The sequence below is a fragment of the Pristis pectinata genome, chromosome 5 (genome assembly GCF_009764475.1).
Source record: "Pristis pectinata isolate sPriPec2 chromosome 5, sPriPec2.1.pri, whole genome shotgun sequence".
NCBI lineage: Eukaryota > Metazoa > Chordata > Chondrichthyes > Rhinopristiformes > Pristidae > Pristis > Pristis pectinata.
Window position 1 is genome coordinate 72,676,991 of NC_067409.1, and position 27,145 is coordinate 72,704,135.

At 38.6% G+C, this 27,145-nt stretch overlaps 1 protein-coding gene and 1 long non-coding RNA gene across 9 annotated transcripts in view; one reads left to right on the top strand and one right to left on the bottom strand.

Moving 5' to 3' along the window:
- Positions 1-22,170, top strand: part of eci2 (enoyl-CoA delta isomerase 2) — a 63,463-nt gene extending 41,293 nt beyond the window's left edge. For all 8 annotated transcript variants that reach the window (XM_052015964.1, XM_052015958.1, XM_052015956.1 and 5 more), the window contains 6 exons: positions 10,032-10,101; positions 15,285-15,387; positions 15,705-15,825; positions 15,981-16,070; positions 20,209-20,352; positions 21,634-22,170. In XM_052015964.1, coding sequence (XP_051871924.1) covers positions 10,032-10,101; positions 15,285-15,387; positions 15,705-15,825; positions 15,981-16,070; positions 20,209-20,352; positions 21,634-21,789 — 684 coding nt within the window. In that variant the 3' untranslated portion in view covers positions 21,790-22,170. The remainder of the gene's footprint in view (positions 1-10,031; positions 10,102-15,284; positions 15,388-15,704; positions 15,826-15,980; positions 16,071-20,208; positions 20,353-21,633) is intronic.
- A 26-nt stretch (positions 22,171-22,196) lies between these two features.
- Positions 22,197-26,041, bottom strand: LOC127570409 (uncharacterized). The gene is made up of 3 exons (XR_007956361.1): positions 25,942-26,041; positions 24,631-24,732; positions 22,197-22,338 (listed from the first exon to the last, which is right to left on the bottom strand). It is a non-coding gene; the product is annotated as an uncharacterized LOC127570409 (long non-coding RNA).
- Positions 26,042-27,145: the final 1,104 nt, after the last annotated feature.

Consider the following 27,145-nt stretch of genomic DNA (forward strand, 5'->3'; position numbering starts at 1 on the left):
TGAAACATCCATGAAGCAGTTACCTCTATGCAAAACTGTTCTGATTATCTTCTGGCCTTCCATGAGACTTGTAACAAGTGTAAACTGAAACCAGTATATAACTGGCCTTTATATTAACTCATATTATCCCATTCATCCATCATACCTTTGCTTTCTACATTTAATCCCAGCCTGGTAGTTCTAAATTTCGAGCTAAAATTCTTCAGGGTCTCAACCCTTCCCATCTTTGTAAAGATAAGATATGCAGTGGACAATCATTAGTGTGCAGGCCTTAACAGTTGATCCATGACCAAAGTGTTTGTTGGGAAGAAATGAAGGGAAAGAAAAGAGGGAGAGGTCTAAGGCAGAGGAAGAGAAAAGGTGATAGGAGGGAGGGGGGAGCAGAGGAGGAATGGGATTGGGGGGAGGAAAATAAGAGAGAAAGGAGGCGAGCAGCGAGAGTGAGGGGAGAGCAAAGAGGAGGGGAGGAGAACAATAAGGGCCAAGAGACAGAAATTGAGAGAGATGGTGAAGGCAAGGAAGTGGGAAGAAAGGACAGAGGTGGGAAGGTGAGAAGGAACAGGGAGGCAGGTCTGAGAGAGAACAGAGAAGGAGGTACTGATAATTAAGGAGAGAGAAGTGGATGGGTTTAAGAAATGGGAGAAATGAGAAAGACGTGAAGAAAGACCGGAGGACAAAGGACAGAGTTGGAGAGTTCACCCTGTCAAGCCCTCTCAGGATCTTAGACATTTCAATCAAGATTCTTCTCACTCTTCTAAGCTCCAGCAGATACAAGCTTAACTTGTCCAATTGTCCCTTGTAAGACAACCCATTTATTCCATCTACTGACTCTGAATGCTCCAATACATTAACATCCATTCTTAAATAAGGTAACTAATACTGCACACCATACTTCAGATGTTATCTCATCAGTGTCCCACATAAGTGAAGCAAAACTTCACAACTTTTATATTCAATTCTTTTAGCAATAAACAATAATATTCTGTTAGCTTCACAAATCATTTATTAGGACATCCAGATCCCTCTGCATCTTTGAGTTCTGCAATCTCTCACTAATTAGATGGTATGCCTACTTGTATTTTTCTTGGCAAAATGGACAAATTCACATTTTCCCACATTATATTCCAATTACCATATCTTTACCTACTCACTTAACCTATCCACATCCCTTTGTAGCCTCTTTACAATTTATCTTCGTGTCAACTACAAATTTATATAAATTGTAAGAATTTGAGGCCCCAGCAGCAAACCTTGTAGCACTCTACCAGAAAAATACCCATTTACTCATACTGCATCTTTCCTTCCTCCATCCTCCCTCTCTCAACCTCTTCCAGGTCCCCCACCCCCATTCCCCCCTCCCTCTCTCCCTGCCTTCCTCCTCTCTTTCTTCTTTACTGCCACCTCACTTCCCATTGCTCTTTTCAGTCTCTTTCTCCCTCTCCCCGCTTCCTTCCTCTCCCTCCCCACCTCTCTCCTCTGTTAAGTCTTTCCTCATAATACGATTGTCACCCATTTCAGGTATTAGTCTAGTAAACCTTCTCTGATCAGTTTCCAACACATTAGCATCCTTTCTTAAATAGGAGCTAATATAGTACTCCAGCACTTATGAAAATGACTGTGGCTCAGATTTTGTTGTTAAAATAACAGATTAGTGACATTTAAAGTTATTAAAGTGTATCTGTCTGGCACAGCAACTTCAGGAAGGTGCATGGTTAAGTGCCAAAACTCAAAGGTTACCGTCAGAGTTGTGTCTTTCATTGTACTATTTTCTTTGCCATTGAATTCCTTGAATTCAATTGAACAGCATATTTGCATGGTGTACATTGAATAAACGTCATTAAAAATCTTTGCTGTTATAAGTGGAAGTAGTGCTTGTACAGTAATTATTACCAACAAATATCTGGTGCTATCATTTCTTTACAGTTTAGGCTCCATTGTTTAAAATAGTAGAGATGTTTTTTTTAGATATGAAATTCCTTTCTTGAAACTTTTTTCTGTCTTATTTCTCATGTCTCTTAATTCTGTCTTCCTCTGAAACCAATTTGAAATTCGTTTCATTAATTCTATACTTCCTTCTCAGTTCCTTCCTGCATCTTTCATTCTCATTGGTTAAATTCAAGAAATAAGAACAAGAGTGGAGCATTTGCCACTTGAGTCTCAACTCCACTTTCCTGCTTGAAACTAAAATCAAACTGCAGATGCTGAAAATCTAAAATAAAAACAGAAAATACTGGAAATACTCAGCAGGTTAGGCTGCATCTGTGGGAAGAGAAACAGTATCTCTGCAGCCTTTGAGTGATGGATTTAACCATGTACCTTCCTGAAGTTCCACTTTCCTGTTTCTTCTCCATAACCCCATTGGAAGAAAATATGTATCTTGGCCTTCAACGTATTCAATGATTCAACCTCAGCTCTCTAAGGCAGATAATTCCAAAGAATCACAGTTCCTCTGAGAGAAAAAAAATCTTTTTCACATCCATCTTGAATGACTGGCCCTTCATACTGATACTATGCAGCCCAGTCCCAGATTCGCCCACAAGGGAAACAATCCCCTTGCCATCTATTCTTGTCTCAGAGTCATGCATGCTCCAGTAATCACCTCTTGTAGACTCCATCAGTATAGGCCCATGCTGCTCAACCTCTCTTCATTGGACAATACTTCATTCAGGAATCAACCAAGTGAACTTGTTGAACAGCGTCTAATGGAAACGCATCCCTCTCTAATTTCTTAAGTACTTGCCATACCTGGATGCCAACAAGGACACCCAGATCTCTCTGTCCTGCAGCATTCTCTCCATTTAAACAATATTCTGCTTTTCTATTCTTTCTTACAAATTGGACAACCTTATTTCCTTGCATTGTACTCCATCTATCAGACTTTCATCCACTCACTTTATTGTCTATGTCCCTTTGCAGACTCTTCATCCTCCTCAGAATTTACCTTGCCATCTATCTTTGTATTGACAGCAAAGTTAGCTGCAGTATACTTGGTCCATTAATCTACGTCATTAATGTAAATTACAGTTGAGGTCCCCACATGCACTCATGCGGTAACTCACTGGATACAGTTTGCCAGTCTGAAAGTGACCCATTTTTCCTGAATCACTTTTCTAACAGCTAATTTTCTATCTGTGCTAATGTATTATTTCTAGTGGCATGGATTCTTGTACAGTTATTAAATGTCTTCTGGAAATCCAAATATGCTATATCTGCTGGATTCCCTTTATCCAATATACTCATCAGATCCTCAAAGAATTTGAATAAATTTGTCAAACGCAACTTCCCTCACATGAAACCATGTTGAGTTTGCTTCGTTGAATTATGGCTTTATAAATGTTCTGCTGCTTTTTCCATTAATAATGGATCCCAGCATTTCCCAATGATAGATATCAGACTACCTGGCCCACGGACGTAATTTTCTCTCTATGTTAACAAATTGAATGCAATATCATCAGGAAATAACCTTTGAGAAAGATTGAATAGGAAGTTGGTCATAGTTTTGATCATATTTTAATAACCTTTTAAAGGGAATTGACAATCACTTTAAAAGTAGTTTTTGCTAATAAAGTCAGTATGTTAGACATGAACTGTAGATTGAGAGTTTGTTTGTGCCATGTCTCCAGTAAGGCTACAATAAGTACAGGCCTCTCAGCATGCATTCCCTGTGCTTTAAATCCTGCAGAAATCTGACAATCCGACAGCTAGTAGTAACCTACTAACCCTCATGTCTTTGGGATGTTGGAGGAACCTGGAGCATCTAGCAGAAACACACAAAATCACAGGAAGAATGTACAAGCTCTACACAGGCAGTATTGGAGGTCGGGATCCTGCCAGTTTCTGCTGGGTGCTCCAAGTTCCTCCAACATCCCAAAGACATGGGAGTTAGTAGGTTAATTCACCACTGTAAATTGCACCTAGTGTGTTAATGAGTGGCAGAATTTGGGAAGGGGAAGTTGATGGGAATGTGGGGGAGAATAAAATGGTTTAGTTTAGGATTAGTGTCAAAATGGGTGTTTGACTATCAGTGTGGACAGTGGGCCAAAGGGCCTGTTTCCATGGTGTATTTCTCTATGATTCTCTATGACTATAATTGAGAAATATATACTCTATATACTCCCTTGCCTCTTATTGAATTCCAAAGAGGATGAGAGTACATCATGAACAGACTGGTTTCAGTTTATCAGTGAAAGACCAGGGATTTTGTGGAAGTATAAGGAAATAACCTCATATAAAGTTCTAGCTAAGAGAGGTTTAATCCTGGATGAAGCTTCTGCTTTATACAAAGTCTGGAAAATGTAGTCAAAATGCATTTGACATGTAGTGGTTAGATTTCAATTAACATTTCAGCTAATGTTCAGACATTAAATTTTGCATAAACCTCTGCAGTTGGGCATTGTTTTCATTTTTTTTCTAATAAAACATTTTTAAGATATTGAAGATTGTTAATCTGATGTAGCCTTACTTACTGTTGAATATCTATTACCCTAATCTTGGTAAATTAAATATTTTCTGATTGGAAAAGGCTTTTAAAACGTCCCTACCAATGCCTGTGTGCTTAAGAAGATGAGTGCAATTTGGAGAGCCTTCCAAGACAAGCACAATTGATAAATCCCATTGATCTTACAATTTTTGTAAAATTGACTTTTTTCCCCTTCTGGTGCAGTCCCCAAAGACCCCTCTCCTTTGATGCACATCTATAACAGGACTTCTAATTAGCAATATATCTCATATGTCTATCATCTAAAATTAAATTAATTTTCACTTGGGAAAAACATGGGTTAATTAATGACAGCTAACACAAACTCACTAGAAGCAAGTCATATCCAACCACTTGATAAGAGTTCTTCAGCAAAATAACAAAGTTCTGTGATTTTTTAAAAAAACATTTGATCTCAGGATTTAGCAGCCTAATTTGTTGTTGCTGGGCAAACAATGTTGAAGCCTGGATTGATGAACCAGATGCACGAGTTCAAGTCCTGCCCATACCAGCTGGCAAATTAAATAAATTTTGGAATTAAAAGCACAAATCTTTGAATGTAACAGAGCACTTTAATAAAACTTTTCTAAACACTTGGGATCTTTAGTTTCATAACATGTAAGGGTGTATTTTAGCATGGTGTGCAATGCCCACCGTGCATTCTGTACAAAGATGGTCTTTGATGAGTAAGGTTTTTTGGTGAATCAAGAACAAAGCTATTCAATTATAGGATTAAAAGTAACAACTCAGCAAATTAACTTGATGGTGAATCTAAGGTAACATTACTGGTCAAATTTTAGTTTTCTTCATTTTAAGGGTTTCACTTAAAATTACAATCCACTGTACATATACATGGATAGGCTGCAGGCATTGAAATTAGATATGGTGATATTTGGGAGCTGATGGAAGCTACTGAAAGTGTCTGCTGCTTGAGGAACTCTGACCTTAGATCGATGAGCTGGTGTCTGAGATTCAGTTACTGTGATGCGTGAGGGAGGGGGAAAGTTACCTGAGCACTTTGTTCTAAAAGGCAGTTACACCCTTTAGATTAGGTACTGCAGGATTGTCACTCAGGAGCAACAGGAGGGGTGGGGTTGCTGAGACTATATATGAGGCGGTTATGGGGAGTCAAAAGGAAACAATTGCACTTGTCCAGAAGGTACGTTATTCTTCCAGCCTGTATGGATGAAAGTAGAGACTGAAGGGAGGATGTATAAACTAACTACAGAACAGTGGTGCAGGGAGTAGTTCAAGCTGGATCAGTGAAACGGAATGTTTTAGTGATATAGGGGAAAGCATAGTCTAGGAGATGACATGAGTCCCAAAAGCTTTATTGTCTGTCTAGTGCCAGGATTAAGGGCATCTCTTTGGAGCTGGAGAGTAAGTTGAAGTGGGAGTACAAAGATTCAGTTGTTATGGTCCATGTGGAAGTCAACAACGTATACTAAAGGGAGGTTCTGCTGAAGTATGAATAGAGGAGTACCCATGTTTTAAAAAGAGTCACAAAGATGGATCCATGGATTACTCTCTGAACCACATGCAATTTGACATGTCAATAAGATCAAAGAACTGTATGGATGGCTCAAAGACTGATGTCAGAAAAAGGGTTTCAATCCCTCAGGCACTGGAACCAGTACAGTGGTATAGGCTTCAAATAAACCGAGCCGGGACAATGTGTTAGTGAATTGAGTAACTAAGGCTATACATAAGGCTTTGAACTAAATAGCAGGTGGGGAGAGTTCGGGTAAGGTGAAATCTAGAAAGTTAATGGACAAGGCAAAGTGCAGAGTAGCAAAATGAGTAATGATGACCAGAGTTTGACATGAAGGGACAGGTTATACAAATATAAGATTATGCCCCCTTGTATAGACAGATTAGGGTAAAATAGCAAAAAGACAAAATTGGTTTTTATCTGAATACACATAACATTTGTAACGAGCTTAATAATTGATGGCATAAATAGAAATAAATGGGTACACTCTAATAGCCATTATGGGGATATGGCTGCAAAACCACCAAGATTGGGAATTAAATGTTTCAGGATACTTAACTTTAAGAAGGTATGAGCAAAATGCAAATATAGGAAGGATTACCTTGATAATAAAAGATGGGATGAAGATCGGAAAAGGATCATTTGGAAAATCAAGAAGTAGAATCAATTTGGGTGGAGCAAAAAATCAACAAGGGCAGGAAATATGGTTGGGGATTATCTGAAGGCCCCCAAATAGTAATGATAATGTAGGCAATACTACAAATAAAAAAAACTATATAAACCAAATTAGCAGTGATAGTTATGGAAGACAGATTCATGGAATGTATTTGAGATGATCTTCTACAGCTGTACATTGAGGAACCAACTAGGGAAAAGGCTATTTTGGATCTAGATTTGTACTATAAGAAGAAGTTAATTAATAATCTTATAGTTAAGAAACCTTTAGGCTAGAGTGATTATAGAGTGATAGAATTTTAACACTGAAAGTTATTTAGTTCAGTCTGAAATCAGGATCTTAAATCTAAAAAAAGCAAACTATAAAGATATGAGACATGAGCTGACTGTGATAAATAGGGAAGCTACACTAAACGGAGTAACATTAGACCAGCAAAGCCTATAACTCAGAGTTAGTACATGCTTTATGACAACTATATATCCCTTTAAGGCATAGAACCCCAGCAGGAAGAGTGAGCCAACCATGGCTACCAAGAGAAGTTGAAGATAGTATTAAATCAAAGGAAAAGGCTTATTGCCAAAAAGAGCAGGCAATCTGGGGACTGGAAAAATTTCAGAATTCACAAAAGGAGGACCAAGAAGTTAATAATAGGAAAGTAGAATGTGCAAGAAGCATTAAAAACATACTAGAAAAACTTCTATAGAGGTGTAAAAAGGAAAGGACAAACAAAAGATATTGTGATTCCTTACAGGCTGAGACAGGAGAAATTATGTGGGGAATGAGGAAGTGGCTGAGGAATTGTATGAATATTTGGTGTATCTTCATGAATGAAGGTACATAATAGGCCTAGAGAAGACCTGAAAGGAAGAGGCATTCATTTAAAAAAAAATTGGAGAAATTAATGGAATTGATAAATTCCTAACATCTGGTGACCTGCATCAGAAGGTTTTGAGAGAGAGGAAAATTATAGGATGGGCAGTTACATGGATTTATGAAAGGCAAATAATGTTAAAAAATTTTATTAGGAATTTTTGAGTTTGTAACTTACCAGAACAGATAGGAGGGAACCAGAGGACCCGGTATGTTTGGACATTTGCAAAACCTTCAACAAGATGATGTCACACGAGGCTATTAAACAGAACAAGAGCACATGGGATTAGACAAATATATTCTTCGGAGATAAGGAGGATGAGGGGAGACATGATAGAAGTATACAAAATATTAAGAGGAATGGATAGAGCAGACAGCCAGTGCCTCTTTCCCAGGGCACCAATGCTCAATACAAGAGGGCATGGCTTTAAAGTAATGGGTGGGAAGTTCAAGGGAGATATCAGAGGGAGGTTTTTTTACCCAGAGAGTGGCTGGGGCGTGGAATGCGCTGCCCGGGGTGGTGGTGGAGGCAGGTACATTGGTCAAATTCATAAGCATATGGAGGAATTTAAAATAGGGGGATATGTGGGAGGAAGGGGTTGGATAGTCTTAGGCAAGGTTTTAAGGTCAGCACAACATTGTGGGCCGAAGGGCCTGTATTGTGCTGTACTGTTCTATGATTCTATGATAAATAAACTGACATGGATTAAGGATTGGTAAATGATCAACAAAAAGAGAACAGGCATAAATGGGTCACTTTCACGTTGGGAAGCTGTAATTAGTGAATACCACAGTGATCTAGTGCAACTTATCCTTGTTTGCTCATGATACAAGGGTAGATAGCAATTTGAGTAATGAGGAGGACACAGGAGGCTTCAAGGGAACACTGATAAACTAAGAGAATAGGCAAGGACTTGGCAGAAAAATAGAATGTGGAAAAATGTGAGGTCATCCACTTTGGTGAGAAAAAGCAGAAGTATTTTTTAAATGGTGAAAGATTGAAAAATGTTTATGTTATAGATTCACAGCACCTACCCCATCAAGCCCTCTCATTCGTCTGAACTCCAGATTGCACAAGCCCATTCTTCTCAATTGTCCCCTGTAAGAAAACACCCAATCCCAGGATATATTCATCTAAAGTGGATCACATTACTTTTCCCCTTGTTATATTTCATCTGCCATCTTTTCACCTGCTTGTTTAACCTGTCTAAATCCCTTTACAGACATTTTGTGTCTTCCTTGCAACTTACTTGCTCACCCATCTCTTTGATAATAGTGTACCTGAACATGTACGCTTTTTTAAAGAAATGAAGACTGCTATTGTTGGTGTATAAATCTACCAATATATTTTGTGTCACAGCATTCTTGCTTCAATGTGATGCTGCCACTAATAATGTCAAGACACTGCCTGTGTCCTATGCTGAATTCTACTATCCTAATGGCTAACTTGAACCTGCATAAGCTTCTAGTCAAACACACATTCACTGGCCAAGCAATGGGCAATTTGCCAAGTGTCTTTACATCATCTTTGGGAAAAACAGTTTTCACAGGTAATTGGGTCACTAACAGGATGACAAATTTCAAGATAATTTTTGAAAGAACTAGAGAAAAGATCCAATCTTATTTAAATCCTGGGAATCATTGTGATCTGGAGCATACTATCCTTAAGAGCAGAGGTTGCAAGTTTACTAACAGTTTTCAAAGGGAAATTTCCAAAGAAAAGATGTACAAAGTATTAAGGAAAGACTTAGGGTGTGAAGCTAGGTCTTGAGCTCTTTTAAAGGGTCAGACAGGCACAATACCCTCATTCTCTGCTGTTAGGTTCAATAATTGAGCCCCTGTTAGGCCATTGTATAAAATTTAAACTATTTTCAATAATTACTGCTTTTTAGAAACCTACATCCCTTTAAAGTACTGCCTCATCAGACATTGCTTTCCCAAACTCATTTTGTCACAAGATTTTTTTGTCCTTATCCTTATTCAGTTTAAACATGGGTCTTACAATGCAGTGTAACTGGCAGAAAATTGTGACCCAGCTTTACATTTGTCATTTACATGGCCATGGTGCTTTCATCCATGTCATCCATTGGAAAAGTAAGAAGTTAGGCACGAGTTGTTGCAAGGTCCTGCTGGTCTCACAAAATATAGCTTTGATATTAGCTTAGGTTGGATTCCATTGTGGGCTTCAGAAGAGAAAGGGATGCATACAAGCTTACAGCATCAACTATCCCCTAAGTGACTTTGTTGTATCCAAAGTCCCTTTTATTAAAGTAATAGGAACAGAACCAGACCATTACATCCCTTAAGCCTTTTCCTAGATGATTGAAGTTTTGTTTGAAAGTTGTAAAGCTTGCAGTTATGTCCATGTTTTTAAAGTATGTAAACAGGATGATTACAAAAAGCAAATGTATTTTACTGACTTTTGTCGTGTGGATCTTAGGCAGATCGAATTGCATACATCAACCTGTTTCTTTCCATTACTTAATAGATCCTTGATAATGTCTTTTTTCATCTAGATGTATGAGGAAATCATGAAGGCACTTGAACAAGCTGCAAAGGATGATTCTACGCTAACTGTAATGACAGGTTACGTTTGTATTCAGTATCTTCTACCATATTTTTCCATGCCACTAAGCATGTTTATTTTTGAAGATTTGGTACCAAAAAAGATTGCATAGCTTATTTAGACCACTAATATCAATTATTGATAGTAGTAGGAAAAAAAGTCTTCTATTTATTCCTCACCTTTCACGTAGTCAATGTTGTATGGATGAACCATGGCAACCAATTTACACACCGAAAGTTCTCACAAATAACAGTTGATTAAGGGATAAGTTGTGAATTTGGCACTAGAAATAACTTAAAATGTACTTCATGCAGGATTGTATGCCTGTCTCTCCTTAGTGTACAGGGATGTAATGCATTCAAGTACCATTCCAGGATACGAGCACAATATCTAGGTCTACACTGCAGTATGTGGTGCCTTCCTTCACATGACTGATTAAAATCTGTTCGATTAGGTGAAAGCAAAAGATGCTTTTGCAGTATTTGAAGAAGAGCTGGAAAATGCTACCAATAGCCCAAATTGATTATTTCTCCAGCAAACTACAATTAGTGGAGAAGGCTAATGGACATGTTATGTTTGTTGAATTAATTTAATTATAGCAGTGATGTTTCCAGACATGATTGACATTACAATTATTCAGTTTAGCTCCATTCTGGCCAGTAATAGTGCTGTCACTATATGTAACAAATGCTATTGTGGGTCAATTAGTAGGACCCTTACCTTCAAGTTGGAAAGTTGTGGGTTCAAGTCTGGTACCAAAGACTTGAACCCCAGTACATCACTGAGGGAGTGCTGCACTGTTGAAGTTGCAAATTTTCAGACTAATGCATGACATTGACACTGCTTTGAAGAAGGGCAGATGAGTTACCCCTGATATTGTGGCCAATATACTTCCCCAAAAGGACATCCCTGAATATCACTTAGTCATTATCAGATTAATGTTTTTGAAAGCTTGCTATGCAGAGTTTGGCTACAGTTCAAAGGATTAATTGCAAGAGGTTTTGGGACGTTATGAAATGCACTATAGAAATGCAAGACCTTTTTTTCTACCGAGGATAGAAGAATATCTCAGTGGTGCTATTACTATGTTGCTATGGAGTTCGGTTTGAAAAGAGGAATGTAAGCATTCAGTAATTGTCCATTTAAGCAAGTTACCTTTATCTCTGCCTGCAAGTGTGAGTGAATGGGTAGCTGCATTTGTGACTGCTACGTACTATGCTTTCCTTTGTAGATTCTCCTTTTTTAAAAAATGTATCCATTGGAGACAAAGGAGGAACAATACATTATAAAATAATTGGCACAAGGTGCCATGAATGAAACCAGATAAACAAAAATTCCAGTTAAACAAAAAGTATGGCTGAATTAACTTCCTTTGACTCATTAAATCACCCTCTCTCAGAACTAGTCCTTGGCAACCCCAAATGGAAACTCTTCAGGCTTGATGATTTGCTTGTGTAAACTGTAACAAGTATGGATAAGCATGGTTAAATGAAGTCCCCACTTTGCTGAAATGTCCCAGCCTCCCCCGAATTCATGCTGAGGCATAAAGGGATGCAATTTTGCCATGATATATGCACTCATTTTCCATAACTTACTGGCAGATTAATTTCTTTGAAATAAGCTGCTGGCAGCTCTAAATCAATATCTTGCAAGGATCACTTCATATGGATTATCATAAAATTGATCAATGGCACCATCTATGAAAAGCATTTAGTTTAGTAATCCCTGTCCATGTCCACAAGTCTGTGGTCTTTAACATTTTTTTTGTTTAAGTGTGAATGGGTAATCTAGCTGTAATGTTTGTAACTGCTTTTGACCATATATAATATTGAGTTTTGATTTTAACTGAGATTCAAACCTACCAGGTAGGAAAATCTATGTAAGCCAATACAACAACAATTAAGCTACTAGGATGAGTATATCATTTAAAAATTCTATAGAGGAACTGCAAGAAAGTCTGATTTACTTTTTTACCACATAAACTGGTTCTGAAATACTGTGTTATTGAGTTGACTTCTTTAAGTGCTGTATTTTTTTTGCTGGTAAATAACTAAAAGTGAACAAACCAATTTGGTAATTCAGTGTGATGCAGAACCCTTTGGGATAACAGAAATTAATCATCAACAAGCTGATGTGGGTATGTAGTAGAAATCCTACACAAGTATCAAAGACAATAAAAGGAGAGATTTTTCACTAGAGGCACAATATTCGGTGAATTACACAGCCAAGATACCCAAATATTAGATGTTCTGTGTCGACCATATAAACATGCTAACAAATCCCTGCCTGGGACTAGGTTGCCCATATACCAAGGCTACCTGAAAAAAGGAAAGGGATCAAACACTGCTTATTCAAGGGTAAAACAGGTTGCTTAGAGCATAAGATTATTTTAACGAGGTTGACTGTTTCCCATACAGAAACGTTGCTATAATTTCTGTTTCTGTTCTTGGGCACTGTTTTATGCAAAAAAAGTTTTGGTATAAATTCAGTGCACCAGCTGCTAACCTATCTAACAGATGGAGTGAACTATTAAAATTAAGGGGTGTAACATCAGCATGCTTCGGGTTTAAGCAAGCACAAAGCGGTGATCCAACCGAGTACTCTGACAAAAGTGGCATGTATCTGCCCATTTCATTTTTACACTTATTTATTTTAAATATTTTCTTAACAGGAGTACTTTTTTCAGGTTAATAACTGTCTGTGTTTATGTGGCACTCCTTGAAAGATATCAGAAAGGTGTCTGTTATCTGAAGAGAACATTGTCCTGTATTTTAGTAACATTTAATGTATGTCACTGGAAATGAGTAAATACAATGCATTCAAGACTAACTCAGCCCTTGTCATATCGCTGATAATTATTGGACCTTAATTTTTAAGAGAGTTTGCCATATATAGATCATACAATTGCTGTAGTCTTGCACCTAAGTTTGACTGTGGCAAAGATTTTATTTAAAAATTAAAAGGAGATATTGTTAAAAAACACAAAATGCAAGAAATACTCAGCAAGTCTGGCAGAATCTATGAGGTGAAAACCTACGACAATGTTCTCTCCTCCTTTTCTTTCTTTCTCTGCACCTTAGGACTTGTTTTATTTTTCCCAGTTCCGATGAAAAGTTAACTCTGTTTCTCTCCCTGACAACGCTGAGTTAAAAAAGGGAAAAATTTGCATTTATTAAGCAACTTTAATGTTCTCCAGAAAAACTGAAGGATTTCAAAGTCAAAGTGTCATTTTAAACATATAGTAATTGTATGCCCAAAAGCAGACCTAGCAGCCAATTTACACATCAGTAGGTTACTAGAAATACCAAAGGGATAAATGACCATCCTAAAGGATAGGTTAAAGCATATGGACAGAATGGAAAAGAGGGAGAACTCCACATATGAAAAGAAAACCTGGCTAAAATGCAAAAAAAAAGGAACCTATTTAACTTTGGAGCCAATGGGTTTCTCTCTTTTAGTATTTTTTTTGAAGTTAAGGTACAAGTATTACACCACACTCAGATTAACATTTCAGTGTATGAGTTTTTAAATCTAAAACTTACTTTCAGTTTCATTAAAATCATTATTAAATGTTTCTGTTTCAAAACAAAATTGTGGTAGCAGTCAAGATTCTCTGCTGTATATTGTTTTGCAAATGTCACATGACCTTTATACTGTTTGGTTAGGTAAATAGCTGTTGTTGGTTTTAATTGCCAATAGGAGGAAAAGAAGCCTTTAGATTTCACCAAGACAATTTCTTACCATCTTTTCTTTAACCTTTTGCTTGAACCATCTGGTAACCACTAACCGTCCTACCTCAGTTGAACAATCAGTGCTCTTCCATGTTGGAAAAGTTTTACAAGAAGCACTGAAAGTAGCAAGGGTATGGAGTGTACTCAGGTAGGAGAACTGCAGTGTCCATCACCATTAGTGGCTTCGGTTCATCATGACTGATTAAGTTGGTCAAGTTCTGAAGGACTTCTGCCAGATTAGGTCTGCAGCATTCACCAACTGAGCAAACATGAAGGGTAAACCTATTTGATCTCAGCCTAACCAGTTTACATGTGACAGGTGTATCTGATAGCACTGGTAGGAGTAACCATCACACAATCCTTTCAGAACATTATGTACCTTTTCCTTCCCATGAATTGTTGGTTTGTTTATGCACTGGTGGTTGATGACGGTGGTTATCAAGAACTTGCCAATATTTTTTCAGCATCACTGGGCCATCAGAATATTCCAATCTGGTTTAAAGAGTCAAAGGTAGTCAAAATAAAATGCGAAGTAAAACTTTTGGAATTGTGTATCATAAGAAAACAATTTCAAGTTTCTTTTGACTGCAGATTGACATGGTTAAAATGTATCATGGATTTCTTCATCACTGGGTATTCATGATCATGTGGAGCAAGGTAGAATACTCACCACTGGTCCTGTGCTGGATGAATACAGCTCCAGCATTCAAGAAACACAGTACCATGCAGGACAAAACAGCATGCATGATTGGTGCTCAATCTAGCACCCTAAATTTATTCCCTACACCACCTACACCAAAAGTGGGGGAGTGGGATCAATGGGATTGAACTGAGAGATAGCATAGACTTAATGGGCCTGATGGCCGCCTCCCAACTTGTATGGAATGATTAAGTATGCAGTATAAATACTTATCAATCACAGACTTAAAGTTGCATTTATAAATCTCACTCATTACTTTTTTTCATCCTTTTAACATTGTGTTATATTTTTGTGTGAATCAACGATTTGAATTGTATAGCTTCTTGAATGTCCTAAGGTGCTTCACATGTACAGTATCAAATGAATTTTGACCGAGCCACATCAGGTAATGTGAGGCTAGGTCTGCTAAGGATCTATATTTTAAGGAGCATCCCAGAGGAAGGAATGGTGAGGTGGAAAGGGAAAGATGGTGATTGAAGATGAAATCCCAGAGCTAGGACCTAGGCAGCCAGAGACAAGACTATCTAAGGTGGAGTGATGAAAATCAAAAATGAGCAGGAATCCAGAGTTGGAGAAGTCCAGAGATCCCAGAAGATAATTTAGGGCTGGAGGAGATTACAGAGATAGGGAGCGTTAAGGTCAGGCAGGCCTGGGATGGTCAAAATTGAACTGGCCAACAAGGTTCATATGTGATCTTTGTAGGCCATTTTTTTAAGCTAGTGAATTTTAAAAGGCATTGCAAATAAATTGAACACATTTTCTCTATTCGCAGGCAGTGGAGATTATTATTGCAGTGGAAATGATTTGTCCAACTTCACTGATATTGGACCAGAAGGCATGGAACAGAAGTCCAAGAATTCAGCAGCACTATTGAAGTGAGTAGTGCATGTCCATGAAAATATTCTGGAGGCATTTGCTGTAGATACCCAAGTGATGTGAGAGTATATTCTTGTAAAGTAGAAAATGGTTGCATTAAATATTTTTACAACTTTTAAATGGAAATGTCAGGAATACATCCTGAGCATGAAGTTCTACTTTGTCATTCATAACTATGAAGAAATCTATAATATTTGAACATTGCATGTATTGCTGTTTGTATATTTTAACTACTTATTGTAGCACTTACTCATCTTTGTTAAAATTAATCAACTATTTTTTAATTGACCGATGTGGTTTAATTTCCCTTCAACAGGAGATATGTAAGCCATTACATCGATTTTCCAAAGCCACTGATTGGTGTAATTAATGGTCCTGCCGTTGGAATTGCAGTTACCGTTTTAGGATTATTTGATATAGTCTATGCCACTGATAAAGTGAGTCTCTTGTGTCTTCCCATCTAGTTAATCATTTTTGCTTGCTAAGAGATCTGTAGTTCTGCTACAGAAAGCTGCTTTAGATTAAAAGTAGCTTTTACCCTGGAGAAGTATGGAAAGTACTGATTTTTTTCCATGTTTTTTCCCCAATACAGGCCACTTTCCACACACCATTCAGTCAACTTGCCCAAAGTCCAGAAGGCTGCTCATCTTACACCTTCCCTAAGATGATGGGTACTGCTAAGGTATGGGTAGCAAGACTGAAGCTTAGCAAATTCTACTGAACAAAAATATTTATGTAGTTATCGAGTATAATGTATCCTTGCAAACTACCATCCCGTATACAACCCCACTTTCCTCTTCAAGTTCACTGTTGCTTCCTAATCCATGTCTATCCTACAACCCCTGTTTGAATCTGTCCCTGCCACAGTATTGATATGGGCCTTATTAAAGTCACAGATGATATACTGCATGATAATGGCCATGGTAAATATTTCCTCTGGAATACGTTTCAGCCTGTTTTCAGGTTATGGCACAATTGACTACATCTTCTTCCTTAGATCCTTGTGCTCCTCCAATCTGCGCTGTTACTAAAATTGTTAATGCAGTAACTGACAGAAATATATTTAGGTTTGAAGGAAAGAAATGCCAAGAAATGTACATAGTCCTTCTTATTAATTTGATTAGTGTAATTTCACATAAGGCAATTGGTTAATGTATTTGAAACCAATACTTTAAAAACCAGCCAATATCCAACATATTCTGAATATTAACAGATACAAGAAAATATGCTTTTTCTTTTTTTTCCTTGAGATACTAGTGAGTCCATTGTAAGTACTTGAGAGAGTTCTAATATACCTCCCTTGTAGTAATTATACTACCACTGTATGCTTTGCAGGACGGTTTCAGACAGAACCACATTTTGTGAGACTGAAATAAAGGGGGGAAGGGTTGTAAGGTTATTTCCTTTACATATATTAGTCAACCACTTGGGTTCTTTCTCAGTCCAACTACATCAGTGAATTCAGTTTCATAACTTACCATAGTGAGATTTGAATCTGCAGACTCTCAGTACAATCATACCAAATCTCACTATTGTGTCATTGTTATATGAACATAATCAGAAAGGAATTTAAGAGGGTACAATATGTAGACTTGACCTGCATTCCTTGGAGTTTAGAGGAATTAGAGGTAAACTCAATGAAACATTAAAATCCTTGGAGGTTTGACAGGATAGATGCTGGGAGTATGCGTCCACTGCCTAGAGACTCTATAACTAGGAGCCACAATCTCAGAATAAGGAACAACCATGAGGACATGTGAGCAGAAACTTCTCACATAAAAGTTGTGAATAGGAATTTTCTGCCACAGAGGGCTATAGTCAAGGATCAGGCATGAGTTTTGAATGGTGGAGTAAGCGCAAAAGGATGACTAGCCTCCTCCAAATCCTGTTTCTTGTTTTCTTATAAGTAGCTCAAATGTAGCCTACAACACAAAACCTTTTTATCCGCAACCAGCACCATAATGAATAACATTTTAGTAATATGACTTGTTTAATGATATGACTGATTTTAAAACTCTGCCGCCTTAATTTTTAAAATGTGGTGCATTATGTAGGATGTTGTAGAACATAAACAGCCTTACTGCCTTTTTGTAGGAAACCACAGAAACCACTATGCATATTCAGCCAAAGTATGACTGAAACAAAGCTGCATGCTTAAAAATATAAATAAGCTGTTTCAGTTGGAGTATTGGTGCTGGCAACGCAATTTTCTACCTAACATGCACTCCTCACAGATTAGGCCTACCACAATCTGGAGGTAAAGAAGCCTTTCCATAAATAGCCCCAGAATTGGATTATACTCAGCCTCAGGCCATGGTCAGGATTTGGGGGCCCATGTGAATAGAAATATTAACACACAGAACCTACTGATTCAAGGGATTGCTAGGGCTGAGATTGTTGCTTTATAGGAGTTATCTTTAAAATAAAACTCCTGGCTAACTATTTAACAAACTTTACATCTCAAAGCAACCACATCATATGTTCACAAGAATGATCCCAGGAATGAAAGATTTAACCTATGGGGAACATTTGATATCTCTGGGCCTGTGCTCAATGGTGTTCAGAAGGATGAGAGGGGATCTCATTGAAACCTACTGGATACTGAAAAGCCTGGATAGAGTGGACGTGGAGAGCATGTTTCCATTAGTGGGAGAGTCTAGGATCTGAGGGCATAGCCTCAGAGTAAAGGGGCATCCCTGTAAAACTGAGTTGAGGAGGAATTTTTACAGCCAGAGGGTGGTGAATCTGTGGAATTCATTGCCACAGAGGGCTGTGGAGGCCAAGTCATTGGGTGTATTTAAGGCAGAGATTGATAGGTTCTTGATTTGTAAGGGGATTAAGGGTTACAGGAAGAAGGCAGAAGAATGGGGTTGAGGATTAAAAAATCAGCCATGATTGAATGGCAGAGCAAACGATGGGCCGAATGGCCCAATTCTTCTCCTATATCTTATGGTTTTATATACCTCCCTGGATGAATCATCATTGTATACAAGGTACAGGGAATTTATCAATTTAGTGATAGTTATCCTGAATCTAAGGAAGTTTTGTGTTGTGGATTCCAACCCAGCATGAGCCAACTGAGCTTCACCTAGCTAATTTCATACAGAAATTTTATCACATTAACTATACACAATATTGATGATACATTAATTCAAATAGAAAATGCAAATGTTTTTAAATGTATAAAGTTAATTAAACACTTGGCCAGGATCCTTTTATTTACTCCTATGAAGCGACATTCTGATTCCAGGCAATTTCTTGAATTGGTTGCATGCATGTGTGAATATTTCTATTCATATAGACTTCCCAGTCTCTGGCCCGTGCTGATTTGGAAATATTTTGCCATTATCAAAATTCCTACCCTAATGGCACTGTGAGATACCCTCAAGTCACATTTTGTAGTGATTCAAGAAGGCATCTCACACAGTCTTTACAAGGGGCATTTGAAATTTAAAGTGGACATTTAATGTTGGCTTTACCAGCAGGACTCATATTCCATGGAAGGAAAAATTGTTTCTAAATAAACTCATTTACTAACACATTCAGACACGAGTTAGAGTACATAGCATGAGGTTTGACATGTCTCAAACGAGCTTGATCCTATCCCTATCTTCTGGTAGACATCTCCAAGGGAATTAGCCAGGTCAAATTTGTCATTTGGCAGCAGGGAAACAGAAATTGGGAGGGGCAGCAATGGGACCTGGGAGCCCCTGGTGGCAGCATTTGGCTTGACAAAAGTTGGGTTTCGAAGGTGACGGCAGTGGACTGGAGCTGAGAATGAGAGGGCTGCTGGGAGCAGGAGCAGTAAAGAAGTGGGTTGTCGGAGGTGGAATTGTGTAGTGAATCGAAGTCTTGTGCAGTGCAAGTCATGAAAGTGACTCATAAGGATGCTCAATCCACTGATGTAGTCGTGTTATAATCATAGTGAAAATTTATCCTTGTGTGGCATAATATCCAGTTATTAATTATATGGAGCAGATCTCTGTGTCCGTTTAAAATAAACTTGAAATCTTACATTTATATACTGCCTTTGTCAAGGGGGAATGGGAGATGGAAAAGGTTGTAGGGGGAATGTGGCAATCCAATGATCCAGAGGACATGGCAACAGAAACAACACTCACCAAAACTTATGGTCTGGAGCCAGCAACGCCTGTGGTAAGGCTCTGTGCATTCAACAGGGCTTCCCACACTATACATCGTAAGGTGGTGAGATAAAGATGCCCCATCCAATTGACCAAGTCAAGTCACACCTTTGTAGTGGCGTATGTCCTGTTTTAACACTTTGAACAAGTGGTCATCCTAGTCTTTGGGTGGGAGAGAGAGGGGTACATGAGAATGATAGAATGAGTCAACAAGGTGAAACAGGGGGCTCTATTGGAGGTGAAATAGGAGGCTCCATGAAACATAAACACCAGCAGCCAAAAGATAAATTTTATCTACAACAAAATCATTTCTATCCTGATGTAATGGTGAAAAGTTTCCAATAATGACCGATGTAAACTAGTTATTATACCAAGGTTCTGTACATTCCAGCCAAAATGTTACTTTGTTTTACAGAGCACTGATTTTTAGGTGATTCATTGTCCTATATATTATACATTCAATTTTTAATTATGATAATATAAAGTCATAAATGTAAAGAAGTAAAGTTAATCCAGGTGATTAATTATAGTAACTTGCACATACTCTGAACTCAGTGATTAGATTACAAATCATAGCTTGTTTGCATTTTCTGCTTTTCCATAGTGAATCAGATCAAAGCCATTTGTTACTACAGGGACAGTTAGCTCTAAGTTATATTATTTCTGTTACCCAATCAGGCCAATGAAATTCTCCTGTTCAACAAGAAATTAACAGCCGCTCAAGCTTGTGAACTTGGACTGGTGACCGAGGTGTTCCCCAACAGTACGTTCCAGAAAGAGGTTTGGAAAAGATTGCATACTTATGCAAAACTGCCCAAAAATGTACGTTAACATTTTAACTGCAATATTTCAATAAAATTTCTCATACTCGTTTAAATATTTAGTTTATAGTCAGATTAAATTCTCATTCTGATTTCTTGAAGTACAGTTTAGAAAATCAGCCTTGCATAAAAGTATCCACAAACATGCTCCTGCACAAGGCAGCCCCCTTTGACCCTGCACTAGGTATGTACATTAACCAGGAGTGTATGGGATTTGTGAACTAACCTGCAAGATGTCTGGTTGTGGCTGGGGTTCTTAAAGTGGCAGTTTTCATCTGGAATCATGACAGGAATTGTGCTGGAGTCTCAAAGAAGCAGGAACCAGGACAGGACACAGAGCCAGCTCCCCTGCTTTTCTGACGGTGAATTGGAGATCATGGCACCACTACCCAAAAGGTGGTTTGGAACAATGGAATTAAATTTCAGAGACAGCAAACAATGCACTCTTGCTACCATTCTGCTATTTCTCAGCACATGAGTTTTATTGAGAACACAATTGCAAACAAAGCAAAATGTTTTGAGAGCTACTTAATTTTTAGTGACTATGTATATCGCCAATGATGACCTGCTGCATAAATACATGAGTGCTTGGAGCTTAATATATTAAAACAGATACATTTTGCTGCAGTGCTCCTGAGTTTTGTTGGCAGCTCTGCCTCTTATCACAGCCCGGGAGGTTCAAACTTGTCTTTGAACTTGTTATTATCCTTCCTTGTGGTGCTGAGTATTGGCTGTCATAACTGCTTGAGTTTACAGACTGGGATAAATCTGGAGAGGATAGGACTTTTTCAGAAATAAGCAGTCTTTTGATGTAAACAATAATGTTAAATTTTATAGTTTTTATGGGGTTACTTGCTGTCCAGTTATTGTTTATTTCAAAGATGCCATCCAAGGAATCAACATACTGATTAACTTTACGTTAATTTTATGCAATTAGTAATAATCAAAGCAAATTAAGTCCAGTTAAGCCATTGTACCAATCAATATGATGAATGACATAATCATTCAATATCTCTGCCATATGTAGAAATCTGGTATCATTTTATACTTTGAATATAAATTGTAACATCTGTGTTCTTGTCACATTGTTTAAACAATGTTGCCTTTATTAGTCACATAGGGTGTTTCTGTCATTTTGGACATTACTTTGATAATTATACATCACTTTATGAATGGTATAGACCAACTGGATCAAATGATGCTTTTTTTTGGATAAATTCATGCTTTATAGAGCATGTTTCTCTTTAAGGATTTGATGATATCTCTGTGAATTTCATTTCAGTCTCTGGCCTTTTCAAAACGGCTAATAAGAGGTGTTGAAAAGGAGACATTGCATGCTGTCAATGCCCAAGAATGTGACAGGCTGGTGGAGAGATGGTTATCTGAAGAATGTATGAAAGCCATCATGAGCTTCTTTGAAAAAAAGGCGAAGTTATGATTCAGCTTCTTCAATACTCAGTAATTGACATCAGGAAACCTTTTGATTGTACTATTTTGCCCTTAATGTTTGGATTATGTTTCAATTTTAATCATTTTATAATTTCATTTGTGAAATATTGTGAGAAAATCAAACTCGTGTGGTTTTCCTCTGATAAATATCCATACATGCATAGTTTAAAATATTCGCTTAACAAGGTTAGTATTTTGACAAATTATTAAAAGTGTTGAAGGGAAGGAATTGGAAGTGGAAACAGAATCAGAATGAATGAAAGTAAAACAATGTGTAATGCCCAGTTGTTCTTTTTATGTTTAAAAATCGTAATCTTGCATCATAAATGGATAATACCACAAGCAATAAAAAGGAACTTTTGGAAGCCTAGATGAATTGGAATTAATTGCTTTGCACGCTGACAGAATATTACTGAACACAACTTGGCTGCATTTCTCTCCAGAAAAGATCACTGAATTAATGGGCCCATATTTGCACAGCTCTTGGAGGATGAACCATCTGTATAATGTATCAGGCATCTCTTTACTTGGTGACCACCTTTAAAGGGGAAAAAATTTGGAAAATGTTAAAATAATAAGTAGATACAATTTTATCCTTAATCACAATATCATTTAGAATCTAATTTCGTAACTGATGTTCAACCATTGCGAAACAGAATTCACTTTTATTTGGACTATAGTATATATTTTATTAAAAACAGCCACCCATATAAATGTTTTAAAATCACGCTATCAGAATCTCTTTCAAAAACTGAATTTGAAAATACCTCTTTCCCAGATGACCCACATTTAAAATGTTTTTTCAGAGTGAATGTTGATTGTATCAATTGCATACTGATTGGGAGAGATTATTTAACCCCTAGTATGAGAACTTAAATGAGCATAAATTTAAAATCAGAAATTTAAAGCTGCATCCTACTGTACACTGGATTTTGGCTCTGAGAATAAATTGTAGTCTATTCCTTTGGCTGTTCCTGTTCAGTGATTCTAGATATCTAGGGTATATGAGCGGTAAGCAAATCATGTAAGGCCATTGTTCATTTCAGATATTCATTTCCTTTAGTACCATTTTGCTGATGTGTGTCTAGAAGAAAACCTGGGACCTATAGAACAGATAGTGGATGGAGAGAACACATGCACAGGTTCTTCAATGTAAAAGCAGACTTCAGCCCCAACACTCAAGGCCTCAACCTACTGTGAGCCAGGAATGGGGGTAAACTCATCAGGAACAGAGGGGCAGTCAACACCTACTGGAAGGAGGACTTCAAAGACTTGCGATTCTGTCCTTGAATGCCATTGACTGCATCTCACTGCAGCCTATCTAGGTTGCCACCTTGCCACCTCTTCTGACCAACAAGCTGTCAAGAAGGCTGTATCCCATCTAAAAAAAAATAACCAGGCCTTGAGAGTGGGCAGTATCCCCACTGAAAGCCTAAAATTCAGAAGTGAAGAGCTTCACTCATAAATCCACACCTCATTGCCCGCAGCAAGGAAGTGGAAGGTGTTCCAGGTGACCTCACGGATCCTGCAATCAATCTTCAGGAATGGAGGCAAGTCTGAATATCCTGGTCACAGAGAGGTTTCCCTCCTGTCCATCACAGGTAAAGTCATCATCAAGGTCCTCAATTGTCTCCTCCCAAAGGCTGAAGAGCTATTGCCTGAATCACAGTGGGGAATCAGCCCATTTAAAGGCAGAATGGACATGTTTTCATTGGGCAATAGGTCCAAGAAAAATGCAGGGAGCAGCACCAGGCATTTTACATGGCCTATTTTGACCTCTCCAAACATTCTGACTATCAGGAGGCACCGTGTAACAACATCCTCCTCAAGTTCAGTGCCCACAGAAATTTGTCTCCATCTGAAGATGCAAGTGATATTAATCAACAGAACCATTCTCAGTGAAAACGGGTTTCAAACCTGGCTGAGTCATTGCCCCAACACTTTTCTCAATCTTTCTTGTCCAAATGTTGCATCTTATTTCCAAAGAACTTCCCACAGGACTGAAGCTAATCTTCAGGACAAATGGGAAGCAGTTCAACCCAAGGTAACTACATTCCATAGCCCAAGTTTTCCAAACCTTAATAGTTGGGCTGCAATATGCAGACAATGCTTGCATTTGTGTGGGCTTAGGGGCAGAGCTGCAAGCTACCATCATCGCTTTTATTGAAACATTCGAGAAGATGGGCCTTGCACTCAACATGCGGAAGACAAAGGTCCTCTACTAACCTGCCCCAGCTGTACCACACTGCCCTCCAACAATAAAGGTGAAATTGACCATTGCCTTTAATGTGCCAGCACAGCCATTGGTCAATTGAGGAAAAGGGTAACTGGAGATCAAGACTTAGGACCTGGCACAAAATTCACTACTGGGCAACAGTGAAACCTGCCATCCTACATACCTCTGAAACCTGGACTACCTATAGCAGGCACCTTAAGACACTGGAATAATACCACCAATGCTGTCTTTGAAAAGCCCTCCAAATTCACTGGAAAAATAAGTGATCCAAAGCCACCATTCCCAGTATTGAACCCCAGATTACAATCACTTGGGAGGCTATGCACCAAACATATGAAACAGGTACATTTCCCCTGACAAATCTTAGAATAGACATTACCAGGTAGGCAAAGGAAAAGATTCGTGGGTGTGCTTAAATCCTTCTTAAAGGAAAGCAAATCCCCACTGCCTCCTGCAAATCTCTTGCTTGTGACTACTCAATTTGGAGATGGTATTGAGAACCTCAAGTCCCTGCATCAGGAGCACACAGAAGTCCTGCATAAATGGCAGGAGTGCTCTACTTTACAAACTACCCACCCATTAGGCACCTCCTACCAGATCTGGAAGAGTCTGTGGTTCCCACATGGACCTCATTAGGCAACCCAGAGCCTACAAAATCAGAGTTGAAGTAAGTCATCCTTGGCCCTGAAGGACTGCCTAAAGAAGAAGAAGACACATCATGTTAATTACTTTCTGGTGTATCTGAGTTTAGTTTTAATCTGCTGGGGTGTGTGGGTTTTGCTGACAGAGGGAGGTTAAAGCATTGAAGTTGGCTACCCATCAGGAACCAGCTTCGACTGCCCAGTTCCACATCCGTTGCAGTGCATTAGGCTTTCTCCATGCTCTCTCCTTGGGAAACACATGTTGCTATTGGATATGTGTTAACTGCTGTTAGAGGGTTGTTGACATATTTTAGCTTAACCTTAGGTCCACTGGTTTTCCTGACTCCCAGAAACTTGTCAGTGAGAGTAGCCAAGGCAAAGTGTAAAATGAGAGAGCTAAATAAACCTCAGCAAAATATGTGAATATGTATTCAGCACTCACAACTAGTGGTGACACAGGAGGTTGGAGATGCTGTAATCTGGAGCAAAAAAACAAACTGCTGGAGGAACTCAGTGGGTCAGAAGGATGGTTGACATTTTGGGTCAAGACCACCACAGATGCTGCCTGACCCAATGAGTTCCTCCAGCAGTTTTTATTTTTTGCTCACAACTAGTGCAATAGGCTGTGTTTGAAGTACTTTAGCTGAGGGGTTAATTTTTGTCTTTCATTGGTAACTTTGCTATCACATTAGTGTGGATACTACGTGCTGTGTTAAATGAGAAGTACGATGACCAACAACTGGCCCAGACTGCAGAAGAGAAGCAAGCAAAAGACACGAGAGCAACAGAAAGTTGCAGCTTGCTGGAGGCTGAATTTCCTTGATATGCCTGAACAAGACTCATGATCGTTGACACTGAAAGCTCAATGAAATAAAGCAGTTATGCCTCCAACCATCCCTAAAACTTGCCCAGACTGGTCCCCATTAATTCAGGTTTACACAATCCCTATCAGATTAAAGGGTCATTTGGAAGTCAGCACCCAAGAATGAACAAAAATTTATCCAATGATATTTTGAGATACCCTTTACAACTTTCTTTTTTGCTGCTGCTTTGTGGAGCAACTTCCATAGCCTCTGGCGAGATGGCCATTGGCTGCCCACATCCCTGCCTGGATTGCTGAGTACTTTTAGGCAACATCTTCTGACCTGGTGAGTATACCATCAAAAGATACGTAAGCTGCTTCTGCTTAGTCTTAGCCTTGGAGACATGATGTAGCACTCAGTCTGTGATAGGTGAAGTGGAAGCATTTAAGTGGAGTTCCTACCTGAGCAACAACTTTCACCATTACCCCTGGTGAAGTCCATCCAGGCTTTGTTGGTTGCACTGTGCTAGAGAACCATTTGATGTAGATCAATGTTATCTGTAGGATTAAAGTTAAGCTTCCTGTCAATCAATTTAAGATTGCAGACATGTTGTATCCCAACTTTTCATGGTTTTCACATTTAGAGTCTCTTTGACTAGAACATTCAATCGAGGAAAAAGATACTATTTGAATGGTCTCTTGTATCACCTCTCGTATCTCTCCATTCATGGGAATACTTTGAAAGCTGCTGTTTAATAGATCTCTTCTTCATTGATGGTCCCTAGCCTATAGCATCCCTAATCTTCTCAGCATAGCTTGGACAGTTCTGCACCCCTTGATGTGACTCTCTACAGTTGACCCATCTCCATCATCCTGCATGTTCCAGATGTTTTAATAGTTCCACTAAAGTGCGAGTATCTGATGCGGTGAAAGAAATGAGTTCAATGGCAGTACGTTCTCAGCCTTTCTGAGGAGTGGTCACTGCAGATCTGCCAACTCCATGGGAAGGTTCTTTGGGAAATAAGGCATCAATTAATCCTGGGCATGATAAAAATGTCGCAAATTATTATTAAGATATTTCCCTTGCTGTTGAAATCAAGTCAACATAACTGAATGCTGTATAGCATGCAGGGTACCTTTTACTTTGTTGTGTTATCAGATAACCTGGAGCTCCTGTCTACCATCCCAGCAGGCTGGAGCACTGTGGCTTCACTTATTTCCAGCACCAACACCTTTGCAATTGCAAACTTCTCAATTTGCGGCATGTACACTCAGTTCTTTCTTGCTGGTGCTCTGTGCTTTCTTTCCCTGCAAGGGGGAAAATAATAAAGCCCATGAACCAGTGTAACAACAAAGGAATGGAGTGCATTTAGTGATGCAGTCGGAGAAGAGCCATGAGGATTCTTCACAATGACTTGCGCACTGCTTGCAATGTTGCAATGCTTTCACGTACTCAAAACTCTGCAAAGAGATTAGGAGAGTTGTTGATGGGAATATCTAAGCTCCAATGCTTCCAAGATCTTCACCCCTGGTTCCACATTAACGAAGGAGTCCAGTGTGGGTAGGAAATATTCCAGGAGGGAAGCATTACTGAATAATGTTTTGCACCAGCTTAATTGCCTAGGCGCAGACATCGCAATCTCTGCAGCTTGCAGTCTTATTCAGT